The sequence below is a fragment of the Amblyomma maculatum genome, chromosome 4 (genome assembly GCF_055883805.1).
Source record: "Amblyomma maculatum isolate TAMU_Amacu chromosome 4, ASM5588380v1, whole genome shotgun sequence".
In the NCBI taxonomy this organism is placed as follows: domain Eukaryota; kingdom Metazoa; phylum Arthropoda; class Arachnida; order Ixodida; family Ixodidae; genus Amblyomma; species Amblyomma maculatum.
The window spans coordinates 120751847-120772321 of record NC_139347.1 but is presented as its reverse complement, the minus strand read 5'-3'; the positions used below and the strand labels follow the sequence as shown (position 1 = coordinate 120772321).

Here is a 20475-nt window from a genome sequence, read left to right as displayed (position 1 = left end):
GCACACTTTTCGATTTTATTTGAAGTGTGTACAGCTCTTTCGGTCGAAAAGCTGCCATCGTGCCCAGTTTCGGCTCGGGATTTTCGGGGAGTTTTCGCGAGCATTCGGAACGTGGTAGGAAATATGGAGGCCTGTAGTTGATTGACAAATGCTGGCTAATAAATGGGGAGTGTTATGGGTGAGCGATGGTTAATACTAAAGAAATAATTTGTTGATTGATTTGCAGCAATAAAAAAGAATTAAGCATGGATAATTAAAGACTTGGAAAATGAAAAATGAAATTGAGCGAAAGCATTACCTGCAGGTGACCGAGTGTTATTCTTCTCCTTCTCTTTTTCTTCTTCCTCAGCCGTATGAACGTGCCTTAGTGGACTATAGGGGTAACGCGAATGCCAGGATCTTAGCAGGCTGATTCTGACATAACCGTCCCATGTGAAACGAGAGACCCAAGTTAGCAGCTCCTGCCAACAGCTTGAGTTGGTAGCCCAGCTCTCACCCTAGTGTCACGTGGGGTGTGACGTCACAGCGTCACGTGGGTAAGACGTGGCTACCGGCCGCGCTCGCTGAAGGCTCGAAACCTAGAGTAGTATTGCTTTCGCAATAAAAACAACTAAATGGGCTGAGTCATTGAGTCAGTCCGCAGTGGCTAGAGATGTAGACGGATCAAACGAACACACTTTATCGCGTCTATTCTTAAGCATCGCGTTTCTAATATTTCTTTCAGGCCTAAAAGAGTGAATTCTAGACACGTGTTTTTCTTTTAGCTCAATTTGGTTCAAATGAAACAAATTTCATTCAATTTCTCCCACAATGAGTTTGTTCCATAATTGCACTAGCGACCTTTTTAAACTGAGTACAACGTACAACTCCATGGGACAATTGATGATTAGTAATAAATGTGTATGCACCGTGCGTATTATCGGGGTTGCAAGTAATTTTACTCGCAACGACAAAACTAAAGCTCGCATCTAGTGTCTCATAAGAATGGCAAATAAGTCGCAGAATGTTAGCAAGAAAAATGGATCAGAAAAGGTAATTGAGAGCAGGATACTCAATTGCATTACTGCAGCCTCACTATTACTGATAAATAAAGAGGGTATATTGATAAGCAACAGTGCGCGCATGTAGGTAGTAAACGACATAAGTGAAGTCCTGATTGCGGATACGATTCTCAGATTTCTCGCAATAATATGTTGACCCGCACTTGCTGCTCTTCCTGATGGCGTTTGATACGCATCTCATTGGGTCCCTTGGCCGCCCGTTTCTTGAAGTAAAACCTCGATTATTAGTCCTACCCTGCTCGTGTACTTGTGTTTATGTGTCTTGCGCTGGTTGCAGTGGAATAACTTCAGGGGGGGGGGGGGGGGGGGGGGGGGAGCTCTTGACAGGGTTAGCTGGCGCACATCAAGTGACGGCGCCAAGGGAAGGCGAGAAGTGGCGGTCGCCGCAGTCACCGAGACATCATGCTAGCTTAAAATGTCAGCCTTAATCCCATTCTCTAGGCCACTCCTCCGCAACTTTCCTTAAGCCACTCCAGTGCCCAGGTGGCATCATGGAAGAGCTTTGAAAAGTCGGGGGACATGTAAAAAAAAGGGAGGCAGACACAGGCGAGCGCGTCTCCAAACCCGCAGCGCACCCCTTTCTTTTGTTATTATTTCGATGTCCCAAAGCCGGAGGCATCTGCCGCTGTAGCTTCCGTTCGTTCTCGGCGCAGAAGAGTCTCCCGGGAGGCACCGACGCAGACGGCGCGCAGACGACGGAAGCGACCAAGCGCGTCACATCAGAGATAAACACACACGGCGACGGCTACACGAGCAGGCCCGATTTGCGCTGGCCGAGCCGAACGCTGTTTGTACAGTATCCCGTGTCCCTCTGTGGACACAGCAAACGCGTTTGAGACTGTTCGCCGAGAATATTGGCGGCAACCCGAGAGGCACTCCCGAGAGCCGGGGTCGGAGCCGAGGCAAGGAAGGAAGGGACGGCAACATGACTTTTGCCTTGCGCCGGAAAGCTCGAGAGCGCTCTCTCGCTTCGCGGAAGCAGCCCGGAACTCGGCGCACTGGATTAGCCCTGTGTCGGCAGCTGCCAATTTCTTTCGCCTTAGCGCTCTCTGCGCACTTCGAGCGTGCTAAGGCTTCGGTGTGCCATAGAGAATCCTTAAAATTTTTGCTCCTCTATTTCGCTGTAGGCCTCAACAAAACAGCATGCATGGCCGTGCACCATCTACAAAGGCCAGCTGACGTCAAAATTTGAAAAGCATCAATATAGCGAGGAAGCCTAAAACAAGTAGCAAACATTCCACAAGTGGACGCTGCTGTCTTTTTCTCGCAGTGTCACTCAGTGGTGTGCTGTTCGAAAAGTTTGCCTGTTGCAGCAAAAAGTAGACCTAAAATGTGGCGCAAATAAAATTTTTACAGAATACTGAAAGTTAAAATCATTTTTGTGTTTCAAGTCAGTCGATGTTTCAAGCATCTAAAGGAAAGATGAACTGTACTAAGAATTTTTGGGTTGAATTGATTTCATTTTCACCAGAACACCACTTCCTGGTAAGCGCAAGTAGGCAGGCATGCAAGCCGGCATGATCTGGACGAACAAACTTCGTTGCCCTTACTTCGAATCGGTGGTAACGAGCGCCACCTCGTCAAGAAAATTAAACAGTTTTATTTATTTCGGTCTTGATAAACGTTCAATGCGCCGGTGAGATGAGAGCTCCAGCTCCATTGTCACGTGAACTACGCCAACGCATCAGGGGCCGGCGTAACCTCCTTCAATTTTACCACACCGCTTCTTCTCCGAAATATGGAAGACTCAAATAGTTCCCAATTCTGCCGCAATCATCTATTGGTAATCATAATTACGTAATGAAATATAAAAAAATTAAGGACAGTAAGAGTTTGCTTTAAAGGTACGAACTATGACAGCGTTAACTGGTCCTGCCAACACCCTGGTGTCCTCTTAGCCTATCATTTAGCCGACACGAACACTTGCTTTTTATTTACATTCTTGAAAAGACACCCAAAGGTCGAGCGAAAGTGCCTCATTGCATAGGGCTAGCGGCAAGCCATCACAGCCCAGGTATCTTGCCGGAATTCTCTTTTCTGGACAACTGACTTTTTGCTATCTTCTAGCTCAGATCTCTTAATGACATTTGAGCAATTGTGCAACCAAATGCTCACAGTTTAACTGATGCTTTAACCAATTTCAGTTCCATGTGACGTCACTACCCTCTGGACCAATCCGCCTCCTGTCAATGGAGTCGTTAACTCTGCCACGTTTAAAACTATCGGGCTGCATAACGTTTGTTTGCTATTGTTTTAAGATCAGCATAAGTCAGAGAGAATATTGTATGATGGAAGCTAATAGTGGTCGGCTAACTTGGCGTCGCAAAGCATGAAGCGGAGCAATACATCTGCACTGGAAACTATACCGGGAAAGCATGTATAACGAAAAGGCTATAGATACTGACAGTGATGCATTTGCGGACTGTGCATCCCAAGAGAGTTTGGATAAGATCGCGTAGCTGGACGTGCGGGCGCATACTGAGGAAAGAAGAACTGTCAGATCTGGATGGACCACGAGAATCTGCGGCCACTGGAAATTATTCTGCAGTGTTTTCATTTTAGGAAATGTAGCGCAAAGAAGACAAGGACAAAATGAGGGATGCACACACAAGCGCTCGTGTGTATATCCCTTATTTTTCCCTTGTCTTCTTTGCGCTACGTTTCCTAAAATGCAAATGAACCAACTCGCCCAATTCAGCATTCTTGTGCGATTCTGCAGTGTATTGGAAGTCACTGTTGTTTTCGCGCTTTGGACACAGAAACAAAGTCGCAGTTCAAACAAGTTTGTACAACAATGATATGGGATGTTAATACCCGATAACGTGATACGTGTGAAGTCACCGAAACAACGAATGCACAAAGGGGTGCACACAGAGCACTCCGCGCGTGCGCACCGTCACCCCGCTAAGTCGTTGGGACCCCGTATTCTAAATCTCCCTAAAACCTATGGGCAACCGGTACCCATTCTAAACAAGAAGTTGAGCCTATTTTCGCTTTTCATATCTTTCTCCTTCCGCCGCTAGGTAACCGGTCCACTCGTGCACCTTTTCCTGTCGCCTCGTACGCGCTGTGTAGGTAAATAAAAAAGAAATAACGAGGATTCATGTCTGCTCGCCCACCTGCTTTGCGCCATCTTGCTTCGCAAGCAGAGCGGGCGACGTTACGAATGAAACCGCGTTATTGCCGCTGGAGGAAGGTTTCTGAACGCGTCCGTTCTTCCACCAGGCTCGCGCCGATAAAAACCAAGTTTCTGGCTCTCCGTGGGAAAGCAGGACAAATACAAAAGGCTCGTCCCAGCTGTTGATACCGGTTACTCTGGCCAGGCAAGAGAAACCCTGGGCCCAATATTGTCATTGCACTGACAATGCCTTGCCCTGTATAGGACCGGTGCATTGACAGCACAGGACCAATATTGGGCTATTATAGTTCGTGCTGCCTATAGCGGTGCGAAACGAAATGAGCCGCGCGTAGTATTGATCTGGGCGAAAGAATGCGACCGGATGCTCGCAATATATTAAGCGTTGACAGAGGCAGGCTGCGAGGAGGCAAAAAAGTGGGGGAGTTCATATCGGCCACGCTTCACGAATGTAGTCTCCATGCTTTTGCGTTCAGCACCGCGCCGATTCGTCCGGGCGTCGCGACACAGCTGCCGCAGCTCCTCGTCGTAGGGGCAAGGCCGCGGCGCCGGGAGCGTGAGAATGGGCCTCGCTAAGAATATCAAGGAAGCGTGCCGGCGGCGGAGGGGGCGGCCACGGCGGGGCGCTTCCCCGAAATAACAATGTCAAAGCCGGGAGGACAGCGCCGCGTTGTTTCCCCCTCTCCGCCTCTTCCCGTCCCTCATCTGCGCCTCGCCGCGAAGTGAGGGCTACCTTGAATCGGGCTGCTGCTGCTTCTTCCTGCGGCGGTTCCCTCCAAAATACGACAGCGAGAAGACTGGCCCCGCCGCCAAAGATGAGCGCGGAGAACGTTTAACACCTCACCCTCTTCGGCGGTGGCACCTGCTCCGCTTCTAGCGCCGCGATTAGGGGCTGGTGCGCGAGAGATACCGGAACAGCGCAATAAACGGGGTCTTCGAACTCCAAAGGGCGTTACCGGAGAACACTGTGAGCTGGAGTTCCAAGACGCTGGCCGCTGCCGCTGAGTGCTCGACAGGGAAAACGAGTCGTCACCATCGGCAGCAGCGGTTGCTTCAGTGCGTCCATCGCCGGATAAACGCCTGTCCCGTTTGACCTCCAATTAACCCTGCCAATATAATCCGCCCGTTTGACTCTCCGCCGCCTCCAGCTGCATTTGCCATCACACAGAACCTGCTCTGTTATTCCGTGAGACGATCGCTTATCCTAATTGCCTTCGCGTTACACACCCTTCCCACGCCCATTTTTCTTGTCCGCTTTTGCTAGGATGTCACTCACTGGCATTCAATTCCTTAGCCACTCTGCTCTGTTGCTGTTTGCTTAACTTACACTTATGTTCTTTTCGATTGCGCGTTATGCTGTGCCTTCAGCTTAGTTCATTATAGTTAAATTGAGGAGAATGAGGACTTTGTCATAACACGGCACAGTATATCATATCAGTGCCAAGAGGAAAGGAATATATGAACGGCTGTGCAATTTCAGGCTTCGATGTGGTCTTCATAAATAAAGCAGCACAATAAAACTGAGGTTGAGGCACCCATAGAGGAGATGTATTCACAGATGTATTCAAAAAACAAATAAATAGGGACCAAATTGAGATACCAATCGTTAAAGCCAGCTCATTCAAACAATATGGCGGCAAAAGGTATCACTAAGTATAGTTATCAGTGTAGAAAATGAAAGCCCCCAGAACGCATAAAACAAGCCGCATATTATATAGCACGGGAATCATAAGTACAAAACAATAAAATGCAGCCTCGCCTTATTTCGTGTCGGCTTTATTTGTTCAGTACCAGGCATAATTTCACTAAACTAAAACAAAAACGCTGTTTATGAAGCTTGCCTTCGTTTCAATTTAAAATAAGGTGCGCTCTGTAAACAGGGTTTTCGCTGCACTGATTTCGCTCGCTCTAAAGACCTAGCTCGTCCCGGTGCCTTCATAGGCTACATGCCAACGTTCCTGGCCACGGCATAGTAGGATTTCATGAGGTCGCGGTAAATTGACACTTTCGGAATAGAACAGAAAAGAAAAAAAAAAATGATGTGGCTCGAAATAATGTTACGTACAGAATGAGAGAAAAATATATTTCAATGTAATTCTGAAGCTATGGTATGGGTAATGGGATAATTAGGAATTTTAATGGCGGATTTACCAGCATTCAAGACAAGTTTTCCGTAGCAAGACCACCTGAAGACTCCTTCCGTCTACGACCGGAGGTCGGCCACTCCACGTTAACAGTTTCCGCTGAAAACGTCTCAAAAAAAAAAAAAAAAAACAATACCCCGGAAAAGAGGTGCCCGAAATAAAAGTCAATATTTGCGAAGTAAAAAAAAAAAAAAAAAAATGTCCCCGAAAGTGTGCAGTCAAACGTACTGTAACGTACCAGGTTCGCCTCGCCTCATATCAGGCTTATAAGCGATGAATTGATTTTACTATCTCTGGCTTATACTGATTTTGTGGTCTCAACTTTAACCTAGTTTGTATATCGTTTCCACCATCGTTTATTTTAATTTCACGTGATTTGTTGTTTATTGTGATATAAGGCACAGATTGCATTTCTCCGCGGCAATATATGCAGCGTTTCTACCTGTCGGATTTGAAGTGGTTAAATGCACAAACATCATAATGATTCGGGGTGTCGGTAGCAGAAAACTATTGGCCCTTAGCAAGTGCCTCTCTGGGTCAATCTGTGTTTCAACGGTATTCCACGACGACATCACTGGTAGTCTGATGTCGTGATGTGACTTGGTACTCCAACAGCGGCCCCGCAGACAGCGCCCTCGATGTCGCTTTTCTGGCGAGATAAAGAGTGCGTTGACCCCCACCTTCGGTCGCCCGGACACTGTGAACTGCGCTTCAGGTGGTCGTGGTGAACTGCCGGTTAAGGTAATTGTGCTTGTCGTTACAGCATCTCCATTACCACCGGAAGTGCGGCAAGAATTATGCACTGTCGTCGTCGAAACGGTTGACGCCCGTCATCAGAGCATATGAGTGGCAGTCACATCGTCGGCCGTGGCTATAGTTCCCGAAAACTATCAATTCGACCAGACGATTGTAGGTTATTCATTATTGACTATAACCGTGCCTAGCTGATGAGACCTGTTTTACTGAGTGCCTAAAGATCTGTGTAACTGGGGACCAGACAATTTTTGTTCCTTGTGCATGAATTGAGTTTCTTAACGATTCATTTTCATGGCCACTTTTCGGCTTGGGGACGCTTGTTCCTAGTGGCCGCTTCCTCAGGTGCCTTTTTTTTTTCCCCTGGACGCTTTTTCTAGGGACGTTTTTACTCCCCCCCTCGCGTTAGCACCCCACTTAAGAGACGCTATCAACATCGCTCCAGACCAGCCATCACCACTTATTTCACCCGTGTTGTCAGTCTGACATCGGACAGAGTGTTTTCTTGAAATCGCAAGCGTGTCCCGGTGAGAGAATCTAAGATGAACTAAAAAAATGTAGAAAACATTATGCAACATGCCACGGATGGTGAAATGTGGTTTACTGTTCTTCCGCTGCTCTCAGCAGGAGTGTCATACACTGAAACTGTACTTGGCTAAAAGCGAGACATTGTCATTCTCAGCGTATTTGGAAGCGTTTTTGTTTATTTACTGCGCTTATAGCTTGCTAACGACATCTTACTTCCTGTTACAATATGTCTGCTGCTTCGTTCCTTATACTCAAAAATATTTACATCAGCAGTGTACAAAATAAATATGAGTGGTTTTATACGAAATGCAAAAATATTGTCATTTTTTTTTTTATAAATTGGGAACCTTCTTTTCTCTATTTTCTCTTTGCTCTGTGCACACGCTTAGAGAATTTGAAAAGGCGCTCTCAAGTTTCCTTTTTTTTTTTTCGGCGTGCGCCTCTGCTGATGTAGCATTGAAGGTAGCGGTATTTACCCTTTTATGTGAAAGACGAAATATGTGGCAAGGTTTTCGTTACGGACAGTCGTTACACCAATTACAACAAACAGCGGCCTCGATAACGGTGTCGGCAGAAAAACCAGACAAGGAGATAGATTATTGGGGCGTTACCTTTAGAAAAAGTGCTTTCTCGAACACCCCTGCCTGCTGCCGAAGGAACTATACCATGACCCCAAGTTTGGGACCTAACATTGTAAAGAACGCGGCAGTATTACGTTCCTGCCACGTTTCGTGGAATTCCAGTGCTTCTTCCTTATGCTTGCATACGACTTCATATTAAAAAAAGCACCCGAGCACCTCCAGCCTAAAACCCCTATTATATCGTATGACTTTAGATTTACATTTTCCATTATAATAAGATGCATTTTTACTGCCGATTCAACTGCGGTGCCATTTCCAGTCAAACTAACTGAATTTTTCACCTGTATCTGCTGTTTTCACACACCATTGAAGAACAGATGCCACAGAATTGCACCGTATTTTTCTATTGAACCTCGCGAACAACTCGTTGCCGTGGGTAGCGTACTACATGCATCGGTAAGCAAACAGCGCGACCCCCAGCAGCGCTCGCGGAACTATGGTCCATTCCAGCGACGCATTGAAGCAAGGGACTGATCGCGGGGAGCTTCGCTTATGCAGGCAGTGCTCGTTCGCGGAGCGCGCTTACGAGGCCGCTGACGATCGCGCCGCCGCCCTATCAGCGTTGTGCAGCGGAGAACGGGGCTCAGTGTATGCGGAGCACGGCCATTCGTTCCCATTGCTTGGGCGACCACTGCGTCCCGCGCGAGACGCGATAAATTCTCCGCCCTCGATGGAAGGAGGCTGTATACATGCTGGGCTCGGAAAGCGAGACGCGAGGGGTGGGGAGAGAAGATCTCGGGACGTTTGGAGTGCCATCAATTCGCCTTTAGTCCGACGTCCGAGAAGAGTCCGCGTAACGAGTGAGAAGAGGGCCGTTTTACGTCATTGGTCATCCGATTTCTATTTGCTTCACGCGGCCTTGCGGCGTTTCACTCTTCTTCGCGTGACTATGTCGGTGCTCTAGTCAGGGAACGATCTTTCACTGCCGCAAGGCTGTGCTCCGTGCCACGCTTGAAAAGGGACGATCTGTGATTCAGCCCTAGTCTGGGCTGTCGTTAACAAGCGATTCATTTAGCCCACCACAATATATTAAGCTTCGTTTCCGCGTAGTGGCGATACTCCCCACATCTTTGCAAAAAGTGAATGCGTGTGGTTCTGAAGCCGATTGGACCTCGGGCCTTTGCAGCCGCAGGCAAAACAAAGGTTTCTTTCGGCGCTAGTGTGTTTAAAACCCGAGCAGAGAGATCAGGTTCGTCACGCATTGGTGTCACTGCGTGGCGCCACTGCGCATGCATCGTGTTTTTTTTTTTTTGCTTATTGCCTGGATATGGCATAGCGTACGACGCACCATTTATTAAACAATGAAAACACACCTTTATGAAGAATGCTTTTATAGTCTCACGGTGAAAATATTGCGCTCGCGAGATTGCACGAGATGTGTCCGCGAGACGTCGCAATAGTTATGACGTCAGCATAATTTCCCCATTCGGCTAGTTAGGCCTAGTCACTAAAAAAAAACAAAACAAAAAAACGTATGGACCTTGAGGCGTAGGGCCAGGCGTAAGTCAGTTCAATTTCGAATGTCGAATAGAGGAGTTCTGATATGCCGATGTCGCCTAAGAAAAAACTAAGTTATAACACTTACACAAAAAGCAAGATAGAGGTACAAAAGAAGAAGGAGGAAAGGCTTTCATCGTTAAGACCTTAAGTGAAGCTAAGTGTATACCTGTATTTTTTACAATGTACATATGGAAACTTCTTAATGAAACAGGCATGAGCTTTCTTCGTCACAGTAAAGCTTGCGCATTTCACACAAGGGAAAGCCACTCGGTAGTTATTATCTGCTTCTCGGTGGCGGGTTCACATATTAAGCTGTCAGTCTCATGCGCTGTGCATCGGATGTCGTCTCCTTCATAGCCTTCACCTTCTCGGACAAAATGACGCTAAAAACCTAAATGTGCGGTACTCATTTAGAATATGTGGCTGTATTTTGATACCTGATCTCCTGGTGGCGCGTAGAGAGGACGACGTCGGTGTCTTAAGCGTGAGTTTGCCATTTACGAACACCCGGTTTTCTTGCCCCTTGATGGATCTATTGGACAAACACGCGTCGTAGTGTTCCCTACATGTGTCTGAATAGGTTGTGCCTCGTTTATATAGTTAAGCATGGAAGCTAACATGGGCTCGTTCGGATTGCTTGACGTAATTGCTTGACGGTGATCTCCATCACCGGGGTCGACGACGACTCGACTCAAGGAGCGCACAAGCTAGCGTGAGAAGCTTTCCGTGGTGCTACAGAATAATATCCTGTGCTTAGCCATGCCAAACCGTAAATTTTCTGTCGAACTTTCACAATTCCCCTCGTGGAGCCTTCGTCACTGGTAAGAGAAGGCATGCGGTCGCAACAGGATACCGCCGAACAAATCAAAACTTCGAGCAAAAACTTCGCAGAATTCGCCCACTCTAACCTCAAAGGGTTTCGATCGCACTTCGTCAGTCTATACCTGTCAACAGAACCCAGAAGCAGGTGAGGTCGAGTAGCCAATGCAGTCTAAAATTATTGAAATCCATATGCACGCATTTTCCTGTTGGTAATGTAGGCACGTGGTCAAAATGCCCAAAAACAGAGGCGGCACTGAGCCTATGGACACAAGGGCCAAAGGAAGTAATATGCGTTTTAATAATTGAATGGTTGAAATAAATTGGCATGTGGTGCATCCTTGGTGCTGTCTGCGTGTTCGAGCGCTATGATGGCGCGTGTCGAAGGCTTTCGCAACGCGCACCGGTATTACTCTAAACGCGGGCCACGTTGCTTTTGGAGAGGAGAGGAGCTCTTTGGTACGCGATTGTTGCATCGAAGGTCATGTATCGCTATAAAGAAGCACTGCTTACAACAAACAAATCGCGGGGTCCCTTCAAAGTTGCTACAAGTTACAATAATGTCTAACGTTACCGACTCAATGACTTATGACGCCGATTTGAAAATGTCAGTAGTTGTGGATAAAGTGCTAATTAGAGCCTAAAACAACTCGTTGATGTCCAGTTCTTAGCTCAAAGATCGACGCAATGCTATTCCCGTTGTTATAAATGCTCGTGCCATAACTACCACCACTAATTCCGTGTTTCTAGAAATTAAGTTGGGTATGCCCCTTGGAACGAATACATTCATAATACCACCTTTAAAAAAGTATTATGCTTTCTTACAACTAGAAGCAATATGAGAGGGAACACAGGAGCGCGTGACCACCACGCTTTGCAAAGCGCTGCCGACAACAGGTGGTAAGAACCAGAATAAGCTTGATTGGCTGCTCTTTCCGAGCATACCTATGCAGGGCGCCACCCATTTTCGTCTTCTGTTGGTGGCACCGCTTGGCGAATGCAAAGGCCACACGCTTCCGTGTTCCCTGGGGTACTCTTGAAAACATGCTTTATATTTCAAATATCGATCGACGCTTATTACGCCTTAACATGCCTCAACTGAAAGTACTGTTAACTACAGCAGTGGTTCAGAGGCATGTGAATTATTTATTTCTCATGCAAGGAATTTCCCAAAGCAAGCTTTCGGAATACTTGCGTACAAAGTTATAATATTTGTTCCAGTTTTATCCCAATATCAGCGTTTCACCAGTAACTGAGCGGATCAGTTGTAATTCGGTTACATGTGAGGCTTCTTTCGACGAAACTCAGTAAGAAAGCAAGACTTTCTCGAGAAAACGCGTGAACATGACCCAAGTATTACCCGTTGTTGCTTAAATATAAACACTCATCCCCCAAAGTTCAGGGTAATTTTGGAACGCTAACGTATGGATTACATAAAATTATGTTTTGCAAAGGCTTCCCGCCAATTATCTCTCCACTACTTGAGCCACTTGGCCACCACAGCAATTTTCTTTGCCTCATAAATAAGGAAACAACTTTGAACTAAATATTCCATTTTTTAATTTGCGTACTGACCTGTTTAAATATAGTTTCTCGATTTTTGCCGCCCTATGAACCATTCTAACTCTCTAACTCACCGTATTCTGAAACAACTTTGAACTAAATATTCCATTTTTTAATTTGCGTACTGACCTGTTTAAATATAGTTTCTCGATTTTTGCCGCCCTATGAACCATTCTAACTCTCTAACTCACCGTATTCTCTGGCTGTGCCTTCAGAATAATTGTTAGATTCGGATACTTGTGGCTGATCGGAATGGATAATAAAATTATTCAGAGTAAACAAACTTACCATTGACATTACGTCGCTATTTTCAAGTGCTGGCGTCAGTAGCAGTGTCAGTATAAATGTTGTAGTTATTATTAAAAAGAGAGAGAGAGAGAGAGAGAGTGAGTGAGTGAGTGAGTGTGTGTGTGTGTGTGTGTGTGTGTGTGTGTGTGTGTGTGTGTGTGTGTGTGTGTGTGTGTGTGTGTGTGTGTGTGTGTGTGTGTGTGTGTGTGTGTGTGTGTGTGTGTGTGTGTGTGTGTGTGTGTGTGTGTGTGTGTGTGTGTGTGTGTGTGTGTGTGTGTGTGTGTGTGTGTGTGTGTGTGTGTGTGTGTGTGTGTGTGTGTGTGTGTGTGTGTGTGTGTGTGTGTGTGTGTGTGTGTGTGTGTGTGTGTGTGTGTGTGTGTGTGTGTGTGTGTGTGTGTGTGTGTGTGTGTGTGTGTGTGTGTGTGTGTGTGTGTGTGTGTGTGTGTGTGTGTGTGTGTGTGTGTGTGTGTGTGTGTGTGTGTGTGTGTGTGTGTGTGTGTGTGTGTGTGTGTGTGTGTGTGTGTGTGTGTGTGTGTGTGTGTGTGTGTGTGTGTGTGTGTGTGTGTGTGTGTGTGTGTGTGTGTGTGTGTGTGTGTGTGTGTGTGTGTGTGTGTGTGTGTGTGTGTGTGTGTGTGTGTGTGTGTGTGTGTGTGTGTGTGTGTGTGTGTGTGTGTGTGTGTGTGTGTGTGTGTGTGTGTGTGTGTGTGTGTGTGTGTGTGTGTGTGTGTGTGTGTGTGTGTGTGTGTGTGTGTGTGTGTGTGTGTGTGTGTGTGTGTGTGTGTGTGTGTGTGTGTGTGTGTGTGTGTGTGTGTGTGTGTGTGTGTGTGTGTGTGTGTGTGTGTGTGTGTGTGTGTGTGTGTGTGTGTGTGTGTGTGTGTGTGTGTGTGTGTGTGTGATCACTAGGAACAAGATACGCTTTATGTTGCTTGTGTAGTTAAAAAAAAAGCAAAACAGAAACCATCAGCTCCAGTAAGGGTTCCTTTTACCTCGGAAGCTCAGTGCACTGCAATCCTTGGCTTTTTCCACAGCAAGCACCATTTAAGGCGTCTCGAAAAGCGAACAGGCTTTGTTTTTGACGGTTTGGAGTTGTCAATATAAACATATAGACGAACACGGAAAGGCGCGCAAAGTAATTTGCTGATAAAAGAATGATTCTTCTCTTTGAGGGCCTGCAGGGGAGCGCTGCTGTCAAAGTGTAGTTTTGGTATGTTAAGAACAATTCATTTTTCAAAAAATAAATAAATAAATAAACCTGTGACGAGAGTTATGTAATGCACACCTTAATTCAAAAACTTCATAGTCATTGACCACACTTTACCGATACTTTTTTTCAGAAGCCAAGAGTTCGAAAAATAGCTAGACAAGTCTAGTATATCTAAAGGTTCTGAACAAAATTTCAGTCATCTAAGACGCTTAAAATTTTTAAAAGGCTCGGTTACTTTCAACATTTAGCCGCGACACCTTTGATTACAGAACGCGTGAAAATGGATAGTTTGCTTGCACGGATGCTTATAGCGCTGTGAAATCCTTCATATCCCCCAAATATTTATAGTGCTTGCTGAAATGAACCTAAATCTATAGGTTCTTTTCTTCGGATGAACATTGGGTGAACTCACGCACGTTTCTCTCATTAAAAAAAAAAAAAAAAAAAAGCATTTTTGTCTGAAATCGATGCTTCCACAGCCCGGAAATTGCTGCAAGGGCTGTCAGTTGGATCCCTAAATTAGCGAGTGAGTTAACGCAAGAGAGAGGCATTTCATACGCTGGTGGTGGGCGCTTCACGGATGTATATAGCAGCTTACGAGCGCAAGTTTCGAAGCATGCCTGCGGCGTTCCACAGGCACTAATCACAGAGTGGTCCCCGGAAGCTTCGAAACACACATGTTTCCATTTATGCCAGAAGCGCCGATGAAAACGTAACAGAGCACGATTGAAAGTAAACTTTAAAAATTTCAAAAATTCAAGCACTAGAAGCAAGCCTGTGAAGTTAAAATGTGCGTTTCGACGTAAATTCACCTGGCAAAAAAAATTATGTTTTTGACCGGAGGAGTTTCGGAAGCAGAAATTTATTTCTCCACTCTCCTCAGTAGGTGTTTTTTCTTCTCTCTCTCGCTTTTAAAATTGTTAAGGACAATCATAATTGTGTGAGGAATTGAACAGTCGACGTTTTCTAATGTAAACATGACAGCTATGCGAATCAAAGGAATGTAAAATTTACGAAATGTATCCATACCACTAAATCTAAGACACGGAAAGTGTCACTTGTATAGATTTAGCAGCATAAATTCGCAAATTTTTCGACGTAGCCAATCTAGAGGCTTTTGCAGACTCGTTTTTTCAGATCAAACTGACCGGTTGTGCGCATTTTTCAGAATTGCTTCCTTCTGAATCAGATTGTATAATTTTCAAACTTTAGCACCTCTAACTCCCTCTGAATAAGGGCAAGGCCGAAAAGCTTTGCAGAATGGCAATGCTGCGTATACATAAACGCTGAGAATTGTTTTCAAATGGGGCACTCCGACTCTATTCCCATTTTATCATCGTATTCCACCTCAAAAAGACTGCCGAAGAGTGCTTTCCATTGAGATAAAACCTTGCGGTATCTGAATACACTATATATATGACGCTTCTTCAATGTGTTGCAAAACTAGCGCCAGAGACGCAACCAAACAACGTCCGAATTTTCGGAACAATACATACTGTTTGCAGCTTACGATGTGCAAAATAACTCACCCAACTTTTTGTAATACTGACGTTCTTTATATGTATGATACACGAAGGGATATTTCACACTATCCTGCCTATTGAACTCTGTGGTGTCCTTTGTACGACCTGTCATGCACTACATGAATGCGAATAATCTTGATATGTACTCGGAAAAGTAACGAAATCCCGAAACTTTCTTGCGACGTCGTGAATGCTTAGACATTGCGCTGATAACGCATGTAAGCAGGCATACAAATAGCCTTGGAGAACAGGTAGCAGCACTTGCTGTCGCTGTATACCGCTCCCCGCAGCCTGGTGTGTGGATGTCACGTGCCTCAACTCACGCGCAATGTATGTGGACAGGTGGAAATTGAAGGCAGCCTAATTCACTAAAAATAGCGAGAAATCAAAACAGAGGTAAATACGGCAGGGAAGCGAAAAGTCGGTTCTTATATCTTCGTTCAAAGAGCAAGAGAAAAAAGAGAAAGAACTGGACAAGAGTTTGTACTGCAAACAAATGAAGGTTACACGCCTCAACTACCGATCTGTTAAACGTTTCACGCCGGGCGTTAGTTATTCGAGGCGCTTAATTTGTTCGCCCACGAAGGCTACAAAGCGCAATTTTTGAAGGACTATCTGTTGCCAATCTTTGTTTGCAAGATTGCTGCATAGCCGTACAGCAAAGTGACACGCTCGCTCACGTTTCTCGAGCTCGTATTCCTCGTGCTGTTTTCCTCGTAGTTGCGGGGCAATAATTAATTACGTGTCATTTCGTCTAAATTCGACTGAAAACCAAGCGAGGTTGCATTGGCAGTAAAAGGTGGCCAGGTCCACAGAGAAAAAAAAAAAAAAAAAAAAAACACCACGGAGCTGAAGACACTATAGCATTCCAGCCACAAGATTACAAACCCGTCATTTAGACAAAGCTCTGCTACATCGTGCTACTTTCGAGTGGAACGACGCTCGCTGCACGTTTAGTGCATTCTGGAAGCATCAGCACACACAGACAAACAACTGCGGTCGAAAAGACTACGACAGCAAAACGGGAAGTGAGGAGCCCGATTGATGTCTTTAGTTCCGTTACGTTCCTCAGTTGTGATTGACCTTGTTACTCTCGTAGCTTTTTAGTGTGCACAATGCTTATTCAGAATATTTATCACCGCTGCGTTTGCGTATTAAACATCAATTGCGGGTAGCTGTCGCAGCCTCTCTCTCATAGATCGCTCATTGTCTGTTTGCTCTCGGTAATGCAATATCAAGACACTCAACATTCTGTACTGCTATTAGATTAGTGCCTTGTGCGGACCTTCACACGTGCAGGAACGCTGGCATTGCTTATGCCTGATATGACGCTCAAGATCGACAACAGGCCGATCAATGAAACGAGCACGGATAGCAGACTGAGCGCGGAGCAGGGGACCATAGACCATGGGACCATTCATCATCATCATCATCATCATCAGCCTGACTATACCCACTGCAGGGCGAAGGCCTCTCCCATATTTCTCCACTTAACCCGGTTCTGTGCTAGCTGCATCCACTTGACCCCTGCGAACTTCTTAATCTCATCCGCCCACCTAACTTTCTACCGCCCCCTGCTACGCTTTCCTTCCCTTGGAATCCAGTTTGTTACCCTCAGCGACCATCGGTTATCCTCTCTTCGCACTACATGTCCTGCCCATGTCCATTTCTTCTTCTTAATTTCCACTAGAATGTCGGTAACTTGAGTTATTTCTCTGACCCACTCTGCACGCTTCTTATCTCTTAATGTTACCCTTACCATTTTTTGTTCCATAGCCCCCTGAGTTGTCCTCAACTTAAGCAGAACCCTGTTGGTTAGCCTCCACGTTTCAGCTCCAGAGGTCGTGGGACCATTACATTTCTACAAACAGTTTTTTTGGGCTGGTTCACGTATTCGCAGAGCTTGTACAAATTCTGCGATAAAATTGAATATGCATCGCAAGCGTGCGCGGAAAAAAAGGCTCTGCACGATGCTGGTTTTTAATTCATGGCTGTGGCATACGTTGAACCACTCAGGAAACACCCTTCGAATTTTTTACCTGACGAAAGCAGTGAGCGCAAAAAAAAAAAAAAGATTGAATATGCTTTAGTTCAAAACGAAGGATCTGAGAGATTGATTAAAGCGTGTTGGAAGAGCTAGCCTTTGTAATCCTCTTTGACCAAAAGACAAGAATTTGCGAGTCATATTGTTGTACACCTCATCACTCAGCAGAAAGGCGATGGCAGCGGACACATAATAACAGTACTGGGACTCAGATGCTTTTCTGATTTAGTTTAGGGTTATGGACACATTTATCCTTTCCTTTCGTCCTCGTCAATACACATAGTAAGCGGAGGATAGCAGCGATGCATTGGTTATTGCGTGTACCAAAGCAACTTTAAACCTCGTTACAGCTGCTACCACCACCACCAATAGAGGGGAAATACCAGGTTATGATGCCGAAACCAGAAAGGAAAATACTTCAGACAGGGCATGCAAAGGTCAACAAAAGGGATGAGGGATTGTGTGTACGGGAAATAGGTATCAAAAGTGGGAGACGTAGCCGGAGGTGACAAAAGGTCAATTGGAGGAACAAGAATATGCAGGTAGCGCAAGCAGGGACGGAATGGTAAGTATTGGTATTGGCCTGTTAAACGCTGGTCGAGACGTGAATTGTGCATTGTCATGAATTTAGCTTTTAATCATGCTGAATTGGCGGATGCACAGAAATGCTTCCGTCATAAGTATTACATTGTTAGGCCACCTTCATCTAATTTGCAGATTCACACTTAGGAGTTGAGTGCACTGTAGCTGAACCTGGTCGTGTAAACATGCCAGTGTAGCTTGCTTGCATTGCGTATATAGATTGCTCAATGCAGAAACACGCTCCCGCTCTACAAATGAAGAAAACGAGGTGGAAAAGTGGCTTTAATATATTGAAATTCATGTAGTTTCCTGTGTGCATATTTGTGTGGGAAGACAGCGGAAAAAGGTTGCGCTGGTGTGCGCAGATGGAAAGGCAGACAAGCCATTAACGAGCAAGCACGACTTGACGCTGCCTTGAGTTTGCATAGCGAATACAGGAAAGGACTATGGCGGTACAAGGAAATCGGCAGAACTGACCCCTAGTGGTTATTAAGGTCAACACAGTGAATCCAGAAAAAAGTAAGAGGTAGCCAGGTTGCACTGACCAAGTGAATACAGAGAAAAGATAAGACTTAGCCAGGTTGTACTGAAAGTTGTGAAGGCTAATATGAAATAAGAAAATTTGAGTGGATAAGATGGTGTTCAGTTGCCCGACATGCAAAATTGTATTGTATCCTTGAGAAATTGTTTTACTCTGCCAGATGACGCCATAACCGCCACGTACTCTACATTCATCATGATTTTACGTCGGTTGGAAACCGAGTTCATACCGTTAGACGTCGGTGATTGACTGGACGCATTACTTTGCCAAAAAAAGAGCATGATTGTCGTCAGCGCTTGTGAACAGTCCTACAAGCGAGAATTGGAGAACAACTGACAGACCTTAGAGCTGCTGCGGAAGCAGCCCATTTGATGACGATGACGGCGATGTTGACGTTGTGTCACCTCCTCATTCTCTGCCTAGGGATGGTGCGCTTTTCAATGTGCTTCTACAGGAAGACCTCTCGGCGATACTAGTTACAACCTGCACGCGCCCAACAGTGCATCTTGCTTTACGCACCACCAAATACAAGCGCTTCCTAAACACGGAAACGCTCAAGTAACATAGTCAGTTTTTATTTTATGCTTCATACGAGAAGGCATCTATGGTGAACCAAGGAAATGCATAGGCGATGCTTGAAAGCAGGTTATACGAAAGGGACAGGAAACAAGACCGTTCCCCCGAAAAAAAAAGGCGAAAAAATGAGAATCAAGGACATACTAAGAACAAAAGGTAACCAAATGAACTAGCATTCCCCAGATACCTCGAACAGCGTGCACATCCGAGTACAATTAATGCGCGCATCATGCCCTGCTGAATCCGTAGCGTAATCGCGTGCGATCTCAGTTTCGCTTGTTTTTTATTTAATATTGTAGCCGGGGTCGCGTCTGCTGCGAAACTCACAATCAGTGCGGTGAATGTGAAGCAGCATTACTATGATGATGCCCATTATGTGCCATAATACCTCTCAAAATAAAAATCTCTGATGACATCACAACTAAACGGCAGTTTAACTACGAAAAACGCACTATGCGTCATGAGTGGAGGCCACACGTGGATGTCGACTCAGCGAGCTTCGCGGGCGTGAGCGGCGCTGGAGGCCTCGTGGGGGAAGAAGGGGAGGAGAAGAAATGCAAGGGTCGTAAAGCGTTATAAACGCTTCCTCCGTAGCTGTCAAGCCAGAGGACGTTTAACGGACGAAAGGAATCAGCCCGGGAAGTTTGTTCGTGAACAATCAGAAGCAGAGCGTAAAGTTGTTTTGTAGCGAATATTTGGAATTTAATAAACACGAGTTCCGGTACTTTCCAATAATAAGACAGTGTATGTTTCATGGCAAGATGCTGGTACAGTGAAAAATGACATACACTAGAGTTTAAGTCAGGTTAATTAAAAAAAAAAGGGGGGGGGGGGGGGTTAAGTGCGCGATTGCTTCGTGTTAGCCCGTCCTTTGCAGGCGTGATGCACTCGACCAGGGGCTGCCCTCAGCCGCTGGCAAGGCGTGCTGCACACACCGCAAATAGCCCACGGGCATCGGCATTCAGCGCCCTTCGATCATCAGGGAGTCCGCGCGCTGAGCACACACACAGGGGAAGGGCGACCACCTCTGTTCGCGCGGCGGGGACACACACAGGTGGTGGGCTTACGACTGTTGGTGGCCGCCGCTCGCCCGCGGGTGGTGTGAGTGCGTGGAGCTGGGCCTGGGCGCATCCCCTGCGTTGCCCAAGGTGCCGATGCGGATCATGGCTGAGCATGGCGGCCACGGGCCGCCACCAGCGACCGACTGCGCCGCCCGGTGCCGACACCGCTTAGCGGGGCCACCGCGCCCACCTCCGCCGCCGCCGCTACTCCAGCGCCGCCGACGACGCACGCACCTTTGGCACTGGGCCCGCGACACGCGCCCGCTGCCCAACAGGCGAGCGCCGCGCGACCTGACGGAGGTGGCCGCCTCTCACAGATGCTCGCGCGAAGCTGCTCCTCGTAGCACATGCGCCGTGGAAGAGATTGCTCGCTGCTCCGCGCGGTGGCCACCCTACTAAGGGGAGTGTGAGAAAGTGGAAGTTTTATTAGTTAGTGAGAAATGTCGACTTGTGCGAGACAAGGCGTTGAGGACACAGACTCTAAGGAAAGAAGGACTAACGGCGACAAGGG

At 46.3% G+C, this 20475-nt stretch overlaps 1 protein-coding gene across 1 annotated transcript in view; it reads right to left on the bottom strand.

The window, feature by feature from the left end:
- Sh (Potassium voltage-gated channel protein Shaker) overlaps nucleotides 1-20068 on the bottom strand; it is a 64577-nt gene extending 44509 nt beyond the window's left edge. The window contains exon 1 of the mRNA XM_084600441.1: nucleotides 19971-20068. Within this exon, the coding sequence (XP_084456567.1) occupies nucleotides 19971-20068 (98 nt within the window). The remainder of the gene's footprint in view (nucleotides 1-19970) is intronic.
- Nucleotides 20069-20475: the final 407 nt, after the last annotated feature.